The 16,455-nt window shown below is 38.0% G+C and overlaps 1 protein-coding gene across 3 annotated transcripts in view; it reads right to left on the reverse strand.

Annotated features, from left to right (window-relative positions):
• BLNK (B cell linker) overlaps window positions 1-16,455 on the reverse strand; it is a 171,980-nt gene that overhangs the window by 55,914 nt on the left and 99,611 nt on the right. For all 3 annotated transcript variants that reach the window (XM_063435232.1, XM_063435234.1, XM_063435233.1), the window contains one exon: window positions 1,989-2,054. In XM_063435232.1, coding sequence (XP_063291302.1) covers window positions 1,989-2,054 — 66 coding nt within the window. The remainder of the gene's footprint in view (window positions 1-1,988; window positions 2,055-16,455) is intronic.

Consider the following 16,455-nt stretch of genomic DNA (forward strand, 5'->3'; position numbering starts at 1 on the left):
CCCTTAATAAACAAACAAATTAATTCCAATTATAGCCTGAGATCAGTGTGTTCGTGGCACAGTTTGAGTTTAAATTTCCATTCATCTCCTTTCCAACCACCTTGTCTCTGGTTTAATTTCCATCCAAAAATTGGGACAGAGCTTGCTTTCTCTGGTCCAAAATACTCCCAGTCATGATAAACTTACATAGTATACAAATTGAAAATCACTGATGTATTTATGTAAACATGCATAAATAAATCAGCTTTTTCACCTGCGGTTTTCTTTTCATATTTTTTAAAGATTTTAGATGGGGACCACTCCGCTTACATCGCAGTGGCCCAGGGGAAGGTAGCTTTTACTTTCCTGAAACTATCTCTCGTGAGCACCACCATCTTCTCCCATGAGGTCCTATTCAACTCTTGGCATTTAAGCCAGAGTACAACAATGGGCATTTTCTCCTCCAGCCATCACTAGTGATGAGGGCTTGACAAAACATAGCTCTGCCTTTTGTCAACCCTATGGAAGATACACAAGTCAAAGCAGTCCCTACTTTATCTTAAATCTTTTGACTGGGTTGTAATTTCAGTAACATTCCAACAGTCTTTATGAGCATTTGCTAAAGATGTTATCTTTATGCAATGCTCACCAGCAATATACCTTTTTGTAGGTGAGGAACGAGCAATGAATATTGTTGATCATTAATGTTCTGGAATTATAAGAGGTATTATTCTTCCATTAAATCACCTTGTGTAGTTTAACATTCTTTTCTGCGGTTCTGTTTTAGAAATTTAGAATTTTTTCTCGTAGTTGTTTTCTCGTGCTAACTGACATGTTCTTCATATTTTTTCTTGTTAATAGCAATAAAGAACAAAGACGGATATGGATCTTAAAAGGAGCTGTAAGAAGGAATCATAGGACATCTATGATCCTCACTGTGGCACAAGATTGGAGCAGATTGGAGCCGAGGTAAAAAAAGAAGAAAAGAGGCAATGCCACCGAGCTCCAAGAAACACAGCTTAACTTAAAAAAAAATTTACAAGGAATTTCTTTAACAATAGGATTTTTTTTGCTTTGAAAGCAAATATTAGGGTGTCACTGCAATATAACTCTTTATCCCCATCATCTTTGCTCTATATTACATTATTTCCATGACCGTTATACCAGTCAAAATGTTTTGAAAATTGAGTTACGCAACACCATGTGCGAGGACATTAGCTTGAAAAATGTTTTAATGTTTCAGCAACATTACATATGTACTTTTTTTTTCTGCGTGAAAGGTTAGATCAGAGGTATTGAACAATTTCCCTCCGTGGACTGACCGGTAATAATGTGAGTTGTAGTCCCCGAACATAACATTGTGGGACCATCAATGCCGTCGTGAGTTAGAAACTTTCAGCATATCTGTTGAGGGTAATTTATTTCTTTATTGAATCATTTTTATTGCACTATGGAAGTTTTTGTTTTTTTATGTGCTGGACTTTAGTGTTTTTGGTGAATTAGAAATGCCGTCTCAAAACAGCTATAGTGCAAGAAATGAACGATCATTATATTTAATATAATGCATTTTGCTAACCACTTATTTCAGTGCATTATGTAGATAAATATAGAAGTAGAACATAACTATTATTACTTTTGGCATTTATATATCGACAACTTATTCCGCAGTGCTTTACATTTACATTTATATTGGGATCCTCACCAACTTATTGTTCCGGAGACAATTACAAAATGTTACAGGAACAATAGGTTGGTGAGGATCCTGCTCTAATGAGCTTATAGTCTATTGCGGTGTCGTTTAAAGATCTCCTCATCATGTGCTTTTTCTGATATTCTGGAATGCAGACTAGCTACAGGCCCATTGATTAGTGGAAAGTAAGCAATTTACTGGCCACTGCATTTATAGCATTGCTTTTCTTCAAACATTGAGAGTGACCAATCCTGATTAACATTACGGCAAATTTGGCACGAATGGAAAAGCGTATACAGCACAAAAATTCTGCCCTTACCTTCTGAGTTTATCTATTATTCCACCATCGTTTTTCTTGATGTCATTAACGATCCTTTGAAGTTGTCTGCAGAAGAATATAAAATACATATAATTGGGCATTATGTACGTGAGAAATTAGCTTGCATACATTTATATGTAATTTGTGGAACAAAATAAGGTATAGTTTACTTTTGCAATATATATACTTATATAATTTTATCTTAAAGGACCACTCCAAGTACCACAACCACTACAGCTTGCTCCTGGCACCCCCCATGTAAATAGTAAAACTAGTGGTTTGACAGCTTACCTGGGGTCTGTCGGGCACAGGGCATCTCCTTCAATGAGAGCCAGAAGCTCCTCCACGGAGCTTCAGTTAGCTCTGATGAACTAAGCATTGCCATGCAAAGCCAGATCATTGGCGGAGAGTGTCACCTGATTGCGCTTAGCCAATGAGCTAAGCCCTGCATTGTTGGACTAACTCTGTGCCAACAGCTTCCTGCTATCAATGGAGGAGTTGTACTGGTATGGGCACTCCTGGCACCTTAACCACAACCGTGTGCTTTAATAGTTATGGTGCTTTGAGTGTTCTTCAAATGTATTCTAATGCATACCATCCAAGTGTCCCAACTTACGAGGGGCAGTCCTTATTTTAGATCCATATCCCTCTTTTCTATCATCATCTTTTAATTACAACACAAAAACACTGGATACCAAAAAAACTCAGAATGCATGTTCTATGTAGGTGTAAAAACACCACTATTTCCATATACACAGGATTGAATAGAAAATATAGGAACTTTTATGCACAAGGACGCAACTAACATAAAAAAAAGAACTATCAGACAGCATTAGATCTGTAAGTTTGTTGAAGTCTGGCTTGATTGCTCGCCACATACTTCTCAGCTTATGAATGTATTAACTTGCAGGCTTGATAGATATAGGTTTTATGGTTTTAATGGATTCATTTTAATAAAAGGTCATACTATCTAGCCGTCTCATTCCTCTTTGTGCTTTTTTTTATTTTGGGCCTTATCAATTAAACTATTAAAAGGAGTACCAAGGAGATCTCATATTAAGAGCAGCATTAGGATCTGAGACATATAGATATTTTTATATTTTTATTAGAAGTTATCTTCTGCTCTGTATATGTTGTGTTATTGCCTACACTGTGTATATTCCTTCTGCTGAAATGACATGTAAAGAATAGGTTGGTTTACATATACGGAGTAAAGCCAGCACATCCTATTACTACATTACATACAAAGCGCGTACACATGTGAAATTCGTTTTGGTCCGAATTTAGATTCGGCCGAATTTCTGCAATTCGGACATTCGATTGCCGAATTTCCAAAGTGCGGAATTGCCGAAGTCACGAATTTCATAAGTGCCGAACCGAACTGAATTGCCGAATTTCCAAAGTGCTTTGGATTTCTGAAAAGTGGCAAAACAGGAGAGGGAGGGAAAATTAAGGGAATGATGACAGGAATCTAACCCTAACCAGGGGTAGGGTTACGGTAGGGTTAGGGGTAGGGTTAGAGTTATGGAATTGCCGAAGTGCCGTATTTCGGAAGTGCCGAATTTCAGAACTGTCAAAGTCCCGAATTGCCGAACCAAATTGTTGCCCATGCACATCCCTAATAGCGCAGTCCCTACAAACCCAAGGTAGTATTACTACTGGGGTTTGTCTAATTTCCATATACCACTGTACACACTGTGAATCTGAAGCACTCTTAATTTTCTAGAGTTAATTTTTAGTATTTGAGATGGCATTTAGATTCTGGGTGGTAAAATATTGCTACATAAAAAAAAAAAAAAATCTAAAAATTGAACATATACCCAACCATTTATGAAAATACCAGAATACTACACCTCAAACTAGCTTGAATGGAGGAAAAATCTGTAATTCACCAGAATTCTTGGTTTTCTATAGAAACTTTGAAGTATTTTGTTCCACCAGTAACATAATGCATATTTATACTTCAGCCTACATTTTCGCTATAAATACCATATTGACTTGAAGAAAACAAGAAAATAGACTAGGGATTGCATGTCTGTTATAAAAATATAAAAAACAGATCTTGTGAAACGCACCTGCCGTAGCAATGCAGGAAGTGACTTTGAGGAAATGAAAGCAACTTCACGTGTGGTATTTTGTAGCATCTCTTTTGAGTGAGCGAACTAAAATAGTAATTTTTCAGGTAGCAGAACAACATACTTCAGATGTTTGAGTCTTCAACCGACAGGATCTACTGTGACATCTCACATTCTGTCAGCGCTGGATTTAAAATTAATATCTACTAGTGAAAATGCTAATTATACTGGAATAACTGGTATGTCATTGCACAGGGCACATTGACATTATGTAAACAATTTGTTGATTTTAGAGGATTTAAAGGAATAGTCCAAGCAATATATCCACTACAGCTTGATGTATTGGTTGTGGTGCAAGGAGTACCCTGGTTCTTTCCCCCTCCCCCCTTGTAAAGACTATGCATACAGAGTTATTTACTGCTGCTTCCAGAGGTGTAAGCCCACCTCTGGCAGCGTTCTGGGCTTAACACATCCACCGTTATTACACATAGCATGCTGGGGGCAGACAAGTAATGGCAGCACAGTTCCTCACCATAATGTCCAAGTTCTACCTAAGCCAGTCCTATTGGATATACCCCCCCTCCTGTAGCGAGAGGGAATGATTGGCCACAAGGAGGACTTAGTCTTGGTCTTGGCATGGGACCACAGGTAAGTTTATGGTTACATTTCTATTTTGTTTTTAAGTTTAGGTGTAGGGGGAGCCAGCAAGAGTTCCTGTATCCAAAAACAAGGTTTTAATAAAACTGCTCTTTGTTGGAGTCAGTGGCGTACACATAACCCATGGGGATGGAGAGGCAATATGATCTAAATATCCCTTCATGTCCTATGATGGAAAAAGCAAGGCAAACTGAATAAATTAAAGGAACACTTTAAGCACCATAACCACGACAGTGTGTTGTGGTGTGCTCAGGAGAGCTAATTGAAGGTCTATGCAGGAGCATCTGGGTCTCAAGAGCACACGAGGTATGATCTCAGGCAAGAACTGTTTGACTACTTATATTAGGTAGGCGCCAGATCACCATAACCACTACAGTATGCTGTGGTGGTTATAGTGTTTGGAATGTTTCTTTAAATGTAAGAATGATATGCAACACCATTCTCTTAAGTGCATCTTAATATTTAACATGCCCAGCAAAAATGTTTTTTTTTTTTTTTTCTAATGGGTATCCCATTTAAAATACTAATTGAATGAGAAGAATCAAACTGCTTCAGCAATTATTCATGATAAATATTGAACGGTTTTGGAAGGATCAGAAGTTGCAACATAGCTTTGAATCAGATTTCATAAAAATATTCCAGAACAAAAACAAAAGGTTAAAGAGTATGGACAGTAAGTTTGGAGGGAGAGGCCGAGAAAGAAAAACTCACAAGGAGGGGATACATCGGCTTAGATAAGAATATTAAAATATTTGGGTTGTCGTTTTCCTATTACTACTGCTATTATTTATTTTTATTATTTTTACTACATATTACTATATTACAGTTCATTTAAACCTATAAGATTGAGTAGTATGCGATAATATTTAAAGGGTTAATATAAGTTGTTGCTCAATCATCTGGGGCTTAAGATAAAAGGTTTTTCCTCAATACTTTCTTACCCAATACCCGATTTAAATTCAACTCAATAGAAAATGAATTAAAAATATATAGACTTGGAAGGTTGGGGCCTGATAGCCAAGATGGCAGGATGTGCCCCATGTTAGCTCCTGCTGATATGGACCTGAATTCAGTTTCCAGAGCCCGAAATCTTGCTAACTGGCACTTAGAACTGGCAGCAGACAGATGCCTCGACAAGCTACGCTGCATACTTGAATTGCAACTAAATCCTAAGTGCCTACCACGTTTGGCTTTGCGGTCTCCTGTCCCAGGGACAGCAGCTTACCACAGTTTGTGACAGCCCCATTAGCCTCCCCTTTGCACCTGTGGGGATATCTCAGTTCCCACTGAGGCAGCTTGTGTCTTCACAGACCTCAAGCAGACTATAGTAGAACCGTGTGGTGAAGCCAAGATGATCGCCTATAAATCTACCTGACCAAGCAGACTATAGTAGAACAGTGTGGTGAAGCCAAGATGATCGCATATAAATCTACCTGACCAAGCAGACTATAGTAAAACCGTGTGGTGGAGCCAAGATGGTCACCTATAAATCTACCTGAACAAGCAGCCTGTAAAGGCCGGGAGTGGAAAGAGCAGTTTGAGGCAAAATTTAAAGTGCTCTATCTGGCGTTCTGGTGCCGCATTCATATCACCCCTCTCATCTCCGCTACACTAGCAGATCCGTTGCACCAAGCTACCATTGGAGCTCACCACTCTACCAGACCGGCCTCATCCGGTTTTTACCCCTCCTGCTACTCCAATGACCAAACCAGCTTTTTCCAGTTTCCCGTTCCTCATCTGGGCCGGAGACACACCTGGAGAACCATAGGGTGATTTACTATGATGGCATTTCGAAATGCAGCATGACATGCTCCTGCTACCAGTGCCAAGAGCTGGGCTTCAACTCTGTGCCTTATATCTTATATATCACTTTTCTTTTGTTTCCCCACCCGGTGGTCTTGACAATTTATCTCACGGTCAGTGTCTGACACTTGCGTTTTTTTTTTCATTTACTCATTACTTGACACGTTTCTCTTCGCTTTTTATTTCTCATTATAACCAAAAGAAAAAGTGCCGTAACTTGACATCCCCCGATATTATTATACTTGTTCATTGTCCATTTATGCTCGTGTGAAATGTCACCGTATATCTGCCTGCTATCCTCAGCTCTACCAAAATAAAGAATGTCAAAATATTATAGAGATTTAAAGGGGAACTGTCATTTCTTTGGGATTTACACCATTGAATCGAGTTCAGACAAGGCAAAACCAGGGCAACCATTGCAAATTAAGAGGAAAAATAATAACATTGTTTAATTTCTCCTCTTCTCTGCATGCTTTCAATATACTTACTTCCTTCTTTTTTGCCTTCTTTTGGATCAACGGCAAAAAACAAATGTGAAGAAGGCTGAACTTGATGGACACATGTCTCTTTTCTACGTAGTAACTATGTAACTAAGGGACAGTTTTACACTTTAAACTTCAATGAACTTAACAAGGGCTAGTTTGAAAAACAATCGACAAGGGCAAACTTAATCTTATCAAAATGTATATATTAGGAATACTGAGGTTTACTCTAACACAGGAACACATGGTTTTCTTGTATTTATCATTACCTAATGCAAGTACTTTATTAATTGTATTACAATATTTGGCATTTACACATCACACACAATTCTCTGAATGGCGAGCAGTGTTATTCTATACACAAACGCACACAGTCCGAGTATTTACTGGTTCCTTTGTTTCTCAAAATGAGAACGGGCTTGGCTGTCAATTTTCAAAACACAGTGTATTTTCAAAAACACACGATTTGTTCAGAGGAACATACAGAGCCTTTGTTCAGCAAAGGTCCCGCACTCATCATTATTTTTTGCATAATATTTTTACAGTCAATAGTACGCAAGAAAAAAAAAAGTGCTTTCAAGCGTTTTAAAACAAAATGAGTCAAATAGATTCTCGAAAAAGTCATGAAAGTTGTACTCAAAACACAACCATGTATTATCATGTAATAATAATAATAATAATAATAATAGTTATAAAAACGTCCAGTTGTCTGGTTACAACTACATGTCTGTTAGTCCACCCATTGTACAGTGCTACGGAATCTGATGGCGCTATATAAACAATAAAATAATAATAATAAAAAAAACAGATTTAACATGGATTTAACTATTTAGCTTATTTGTAGAAAACAAAAAAAGTGTAATTTTATAATTGTGATATGGGATAATGGTGCATATTAGGTTGGGAGAAATTAAGCATTTCTATATGTAGATGAAGTGATATTTAAAAAGGAAACTATGCATATTTACAGGATTATGTATTTTTTTCATTTTATATGAAATATTGAGGTTTTAGAAGCATTGTGATGCAGCCCGCTCCCCCCCCCCCCTAAAAAAAAAAAAAAAACCACACACCCACACATCTTGGTCATTGGTTAGTTACCATTATATACAAGTATAAAAAGCAATTCTTTACAGAAGAAAAAAAAAAAACCCAATAAGAATTAAAATACAGCATAAAACACACAAACATGTGCAATAATCACTTTATTTTAGAATTAATCACTAAAGTAAAAATGGCTGGGAATTCAGAATGAACTTCCAATTTGAGACCATAATAGCCAAATTTAAACAGGATTGAATTTCTCGAGGCTATTTCGATCAAAATTTCAAAATTCACTTTGAATTCTGAGCACTTCTGAATTTAGTGAACCAGCTTGGATAATAAAAATGGGTAATGTTTGAGGTTTACTTTTTAGAAGGATATAACTTATCAGTAAATATTGCATCATAGTCTGAGGTTTGGAGTGCTAGACAATGAAGGCATCAAGCATAAGACCCAGTTTTGCTGACAAGTGCATCTTTCAAATGTTACAAGTGATCATTAACATCACCAGGTTTCTAATTATAGCATTTCTCCTGGATGTTTTTACTTTAAATGAACATCATACACAACTTAGAACCCAGTTAGTTCGGAACGATTCAAAGTACTGTTTCTTTAAGCTGTGAATGTAATGCATACTTGCAAATTTTTAACTTAATATGAAAAATAATTAAACCCTTATATAGAAAACATTTAGAGTTATCCAACACAATATGAATTGCCAGGAATTCAACGTAAAAGTGGATTTAAAATTTTAGGTCAAAATCAGCCAATCTGATTTCATAGCCTAATTCTTCTGTTGTAATAATAAGACGGGAACGTGGAATCTATAGCAGAGTTGGACATTTATTTTCCAATCCAGTTATTTTGGCTTTAAAGTTGAAATTAACTTTGGAGTCACAGTAGTGACGAACCCTGACAGACGGTGATTAACACTAGGGAAAAACTAATCTCCCAAAAGAAATAGCATGGTGGTCACGGAATATGTATATCATTCGTGGTGACTTGTAAAGTTTAAAGATCGTAGGACATTCAAATATACTCAAAGGATATTGCCCTGACTTGTTGGGCTATGACCCTTTAACCACACGTATGCAACTTCTAACCCAATGACAGGCCATGCACTCAACAACCCTATACACCTCTAAATACACATATTTGGGAAACAACCTCCACGTTAAAGAGGTCCGATCTCACCTGCTCTTATCCAATGACATTCCTAGAAGACAGGACAATAGGTTTGTATTGTGTCCAGGATCTAAAGACCCAATAAAAAGTCAATTAACAATGTCATCATTTCTGTGAGAAGACTAAACATGTCTGAGATATCTATACCCAAAGAATATGGCATTTTATTTTTTACATTATGTATTTATTTTTTTAAATACCTTTAAGCCTGATTATTTAACCTACCTCAAAGCATCCATCAATGGAGGGGAGGGGGGGCAAACTGCAAAGGTAATCCCAACATTCGATCAATGAGGAAGGGGGGGTGTGTGGGGGGAGAAAACTGCAAAGGTAATCCCAACATTCTATCAATGAGGAAGCGGTGGGGGGGGGGTGGGGGGAACAAACTGCAAAGGTAATCCCAACATTCTATCAATGAGGAAGGGGGGGAGGGTTGGGGGGATCAAACTGCAAAGGTAATCCCAACATTCTATCAATGAGGGAGGGGGGGGAGGGGGCAAACTGCAGACGTAATCACAACATGCTTAAAAATCTAAAGCCCTTACAAGGCCAATATAATATTTTATTGCAAAAAAACTTCCCTTCCACCTATGGACCAGCCTCCAGTGATACACACATATACATGTGCACATGCAAGGTGCCCCATATACAATCTACATGCACAGCAATCCTCAGAAATTAAATGCAGTTTACAATTTTTTTTATCCTCCACATGGAAAAACTTGCAACTAAACTTTATCCAAAACTAGGTGCCCTGTACAGAAACAAATCCTGCCTAAGCCCTACAGTAAAGGAAAAGATAGTACAGCAAATGCTGATGCCAATCATTGATTATGGGGATGTAGTATATGCACCTGCGCCGCAAACCTACCTTAATAAACTTAATACATTGTATAACTCTTCTGCCGATTTGTGCTACAATGTAATTACAGGACCCACCATTGTGACATGTTAAAAGAACTAAACTGGCTGTCGCTGGAATCCAGACGCACCCTTCATCTTTCCAGCTTTGTGTTTAAGAGCATTTCTGGGAAGCTCCCACCCTATCGGAGCAGAATGCTCTCCTCGGCTCTTCCCACCTCCTATAACCTCCGATCCAGTACCAGCACATTACTTAGTCTACCTCAATACAAAAAGAAAGCAGCCAATCCTTTTCCTACAGAGCACTGCAATTATAGAACGACCTCCCGCACACTTTTAAATCTTCCCCAAGCCTAAAGTCCTTTAAGAGATCCCTCTCTACATACTTTAAAACAGAATGCACCTGTCATGGTTGATTATATATTTCCTACCTGTTCTATGTTAAATTTTGTATTTATTGTGTATTAATATTGTTTGTGTATTTTATTGTACCCTAATTGTAACAATGCAATGTTTTGTGGACCCAGGACAAACTTGAAAACGAGATAAATCTCAATGTATCCACCCTGGTAAAATATTTTATAAATAAAATAATTCCTACTAGCAATGCGGGTGCTAATCTAGAATAGGTAGACATATGCGAGAGTAGATTTTTCATTTTCCCCCACTAAGGGTTCTGTAACGACCTGGGAGATCTTTCTTCCACTACCAGGGTGACTAAATCCATCATGTCTTACTGTGGTTTTTAAACAACCCAATCTTACTTTTAGTTTAGTAATTCTGGCACCATTATGCCATTAAATATATTCATATAGCCACATGTTTTTAGTTATGCTATAAAATTAAGTATACTGCAAGGCTGCATTACAAAACATTGCTGCACTGCAAGATACATTTATTAAAACTGTATTGCACGCATTCCTATTTAAAACCTTGAAGTAGTAATGCTCATTTGTTTTCCAATTAGTTTTTGTTATGGGGAAAATGCAGTGTGTGACTATGCGTAGGTGGCACTTATCTATATATTTTGGGATTTTTTTTAAATTTTTGCATGTTGTGTTTTCAAGTTGCAGCAAATATTCAATGAAACAGTATTTTCTCTCACTGTTCTATATTTATAGATTTTGTAAATTCTCTGACGAGTGGGCTGTAGGTGCTATTTTTAATACAAATCTCTACAGAGGGCAAAGTTGACAGTTGTCATAGATTTCTACCCAACCCCACTCAGTTTCACCTGGTAAGTTTTTGAGTTTCATCCAGATATTTCGGTTCTGTTAGGTGATTTCCTAATCTTATCTCCAGGTGATATTGAAGGGTTAGTATGTATTTGCAGAATGAATCGGTATGTTTTTGATCTGCAACACAGGTGGTGGTGGTGGTGATTAGCTCCTCCAACTCTCGTCCTGTTTATGTCCACATTCAAGATGCAATTTATACATCTTGCAACTCAACTCTGTCAGTTGTGTCACCAAATTGTCCGAGTTCTTGAGCGGACATCTTGATCATGTTTGCTTTGACAGCTGTCGGTTCTACATATAACCTGGCATTATACGGTATATTTAATAATTGGGAACCGCAAATTTGAATCCCAAATTGTGGAACTGGAGATTTTTTTTCCCCCAAAACTAATTCAACAACATAGCTAAGTTTGTAATTAATTTCTCAATTCTCCACAATTTTAAGTTCAGTTTAAAAACCTTGATGAAAAATAATATTCCAATAAAATTATTAAGAATTGTATAATTAAATTCTAAACATGGTTATTCATTAAAATTTTAATTTCCAGTAATTTAAAGTGAATTTCATGCCATAAGTAGCCGAATGGAAAACACTGCTTCTTGTTGTGCTATTTTATTCTAAAATGTTCAATTTACACTTTAACGAATTACCCTGTAGGTATATAATAAATTATCACAGCCACGGTCTCATTGAAACCAAAGTCATTGGCCAATTTCCTATTGCCGTAACATTTGGAATTGACAACTGTTTTGGAAACATGGCTCAGACTGTGACAGTAATCTTTTAGATTGTAAGCTCCTTTGAGCAGGGCTCTCTTCCCCTACCGTTCTCATATATCAACCATGTTTTGTTAGAATTGTCTTGGTTCATCTATTGTACAGGGCTACAGACTACATTGGTGCTTTATAAATCATTGTAATTGTATAATTGTAACAGGATTCGCCTCGTTCAGATCTTCAAGTAACTTTGAGCTTAGGGAGATAAAGTAGAGTAGAGATCTCCTGCAGTATGTGATCTTATTTTTCAGCACTTTATCATGTCAATTACTCGTTTCAAAGGCACGTGAGATAAAAATGTACACTACGGACAGGAAAGGTAACTTATCATTCGTACAAGGAAGTTCAGACTTTAAAATGTCAAGACATTGTAGTGGTTGACTTTGTGTATAAGGAAACATTATCTCCAAACATGAATGATCCTATTTGGTACATTTAAATAATGACTTATTTGATACTTGGGCCAATTCTAGACAAAGTGGAACGGGCCACCCTCTCCAAGGTCAGGCAGCTTTGTTTTTTTAATGAATCCTTTGTGAGGACAGAGTACTAAGCTCTGGAGAAATGCACACATCTAGCTACTGGATCTATTGTGCAAACTCCTTCTCCCAGGTGATACAGTGGACAAATAATTCAAAAACGAAAAAAGTAATTACCGGTAAATAATTCATATCTATAGTTGCCACAATTCCAAGTTCTGAATAACTTGTATTTAGAATGTCAAGGAGAGCCATTTGAAATATCACATTTAATGCAAAACTTACAAGATGTACTGCAGTGATGGCCATGCCCTGCAAAGGTTTGTGAAGTTTCAGTTCCCATACTTCCCAACAGAGGGTGGTTGAGCATTTTGGGAAGTGTAGTCCATAAACCTTTGCCGTGCCAAGGTTAGTGTTTACTGTTATTATCCCGAGATCTTTGTATAGCTGCAGCAGTGGAGTTAGGTTTGACAGATTAAAGGTTTCTTCCAACCACCATAACCACTGTAGTGATTTTAAGTGGTCATGGTGGTAGGATTATGTAGGTGCAGTGTTTTATCTTGTGTGATGGCTAAGGGTTTTCTCCTAAACCCGAGGCTAGAATGTGAGACATAAGAAATTTCAGAAAATAAAATCGATTTGAAACCACTGGGTGCTAATGGCTGCAAAAATAGTGTGAAAATAGAAAGCCCTGCGCTAATAACAAGGTGAAAACAGTGTGTAAGCAAGGATCTTTGCCAGGAAACATACAGTGCCTTGCAAAAGTATTCACCCCCCCTTTACCTTTTACCTATTTTGTTACATTACAGCCTTAAGTTCAATGTTTTATTAATCTGAATTTTATGTGATGGATCAGAACACGATAACATAAGTTGGTGAAGTGAAATGAGAAAAATTTATACATAAAACTATTTTTTAGAAATGGAAAACAGAAAATTGGCGTATGTATTTACCCCCTTTGTTATGAAGCCCCTAAAAAGTTCTGGTGCAACCAATTACCTTCAGAAGTCACATAATCAGTGAAATGATGTCCACCTGTGTGCAATCTAAGTGTCACATGATCTGTCATTACAAATACACACCTTTTTTGAAAGGCCCCAGAGGCTGCAACACCTAAGCAAGAGGCACCAATAACAAAACACTGCCATGAAGACCAAGGAACTCTCCAAACAAGTAAGGGACAATGTTGTTGAGAAGTACAAGTCAGGGTTAGGTTAAAAAAAAAAAAAAAAAATCAAAATCTTTGATGATCCCCAGGAGCACCATCAAATCTATCATAACCAAATGGAAAGAACATGGCACAACAGCAAAACTGCCAAGAGACGTCCGCCCACCAAAACTCACAGACCGGGCAAGGAGGGCATTAATCAGAGAGGCAGCACAAAGACCTAAGGTAACCCTGGAGGAACTGCAGAGTTCCACAGCAGAGACTGGAGTATCTGTACATAGGATGACAATAAGCCATACGCTCCATAGAGGTGGGCTTTATGGCAGAGTGGCCAGAAGAAAGTCATTACTTTCAGCAAAAAACTAAATGGCACGTTTTGAGTTTGCGAAAAGGCATGTGGGAGACTCCCAAAATGTATGGAGGAAGGTGCTCTGGTCTGATGAGACTAAAAATCGAACTTTTAGGCCATCAAAGAAAACGCTATGTCTGGCGCAAACCCAACACATCACATCACCCAAAGAGCACCATCCCCACAGTGAAACATGGTGGTGGCAGCATCATGCTGTGGGGATGTTTTTCAGCAGCTGGGACTAGTAAACTGGTCAGAGTTGAGGGAAAGATGGATGGTGCTAAATACAGGGATATTCTTGAGCAAAAACTGTACCACTCTGTGTGTGATTTTTCGGCTAGGACGGAGGTTCACTTTCCAGCAGGACAATGACCCCAAACACACTGCTAAAGCAACACTTGAGTGGTTTAAGGGGAAACATGTAAATGTGTTGGAATGGCCTAGCCAAAGCCCAGATCTCAATCCAATAGAAAATCTGTGGTCAGACTTATCCAAAGCAACTTGGAGCTGTGATTGCCGCAAAAGGTGGCTCTACAAAGTATTGACTTTAGGGGGGTGAATAGTTATGCACATTGACTTGTTCTGTTGTTTTGTCCTATTTGTTGCTTGCTTCACAATAATAAAAAAAAAATATCTTCAAAGCTGTGGGCATGTTCTGTAAATTAAATGATGCAAATCCTCAAACAATCCATGTTAATTCCAGGTTGGGGGGCAACAAAACACGAAAAATGCCAAGGGGGGTGAATACTTTTGCAAGGCACTGTAGCTGCAGAGAATCCACATTCTCTCCGCAGGGTTACTCATCTGATGCCTGTAGATGGGAGGCTGCCGACACAGGAGCATATCAGTCCAAGGTGTCGTGGAGGTGCACCCCACCAGCTCCAAGCACGGTTGCACCACATTACGCCTCCAGGAAGTACACTATTGCCAGCCTCAGGGACTCTCCCCGATAGGCACAGCAACCTCTGCAGAGCGGGAGCTCTCGGACAGTGTGGTGTACGCCTGTATGTCACTATCAAAGTAAGTGTTTGTAACATCCACTTTGACAGCAGCCAATAATGGGCGATCGCGTGTTGCTCAAATAACATAAGTTGGCTGTTACGATCTGCCTCACATGCCTGGCAGATAGTAACAGCGGTATTTTGGCGGAAGCGATCGCCTGTTCAGGACCGCCATCAAGGGGTTAAATCAGATAATAAAATGATAATAGTTGGGAATTCAAAGTGGATTTCAAATTTAAAGTCAAAGCCGCTAAATTGGTAGCAGAGTTTATTTGGAATGTTGTAACAGTTTCAGCTATTGTGGTCTTAAAATGTAAAATTCCATTTGAATTCATGACCATTCCCCTTTTAGTGAAAGTACTTGCTCTTGGTCCCATCGCTATTTAATGCAAACATGCATACTTTTGGTTACATGCACATAAACAAGTTTAACATGTGCAAACATCAGGTTTCTTTGCACTTCTGAATCATATGTACTATACAACGGTATTAAGTCACTTCTGCATCTTTTTCAAGCACTTCCCATTAAAGGAGCAGTATGGTTACCCAAACATTCTAACTTTGTAAAGTATTCATTTTTTTCGTGAAAACTTACCCATAGGAATCATGCAGGACAGCAATTAAGGCAGCCCAGCATTATACATTTTTCATTTTTTACACTACACCTGTTTAAGGGGAAAATTGCACATTGGAGCTTATCCATTTAACTGTATACATCCCAACAATATACATCCCACAAGGTGGGGCACAGTTTTAGGGGTGGAAGTGGAAGTGTGCTGTTCTGAGAATTTTTAGATGACTTACTAATAAAATTTTATGCAAATAAGATCAATGTTTACACAGATTGAGTTCTTAACAGATTTTTCGTAGTTTAAAGACACATTACTGGAATTATAATTGCTGTGAAGCTCAATTATACATTTAAACCAGGGTTGCCCAAATGGTAGCTCCCCAGATGTTTCAAAACTACAGCTTCCATGATGCTTTGCCATTCTAAAGCATGCAAAGCATCAAAGGAATTGTAGTTCTATAAGATCTGGTGATCTAACTATTGGGCACCCCTGATTTAGACACACAGAAAATATAGAGCTCCTAGAAAAGCAGGCCAGATGGATTTGAGCCCAAAATAAGGACTGTCCATCATAAATAGGGGCACTTGGGAGGTATGGCTTGGGTAAACACAACTGAATTGAAAAATAGCTACAATACAGCTTATCCAACTCAGTGATTGTGGTAAATGTGTAGTTTCTTTGTCAATGCTTCAATTCCAAGATTATTACATAGATCCCCAGTTAATTTGTGAAATTGTAAGGAGATATTTTGCAGACCAACGCTGGGGTTATGCTAT

Source organism: Pelobates fuscus, chromosome 10 (assembly GCF_036172605.1).
Source record: "Pelobates fuscus isolate aPelFus1 chromosome 10, aPelFus1.pri, whole genome shotgun sequence".
Classification (NCBI taxonomy): domain Eukaryota; kingdom Metazoa; phylum Chordata; class Amphibia; order Anura; family Pelobatidae; genus Pelobates; species Pelobates fuscus.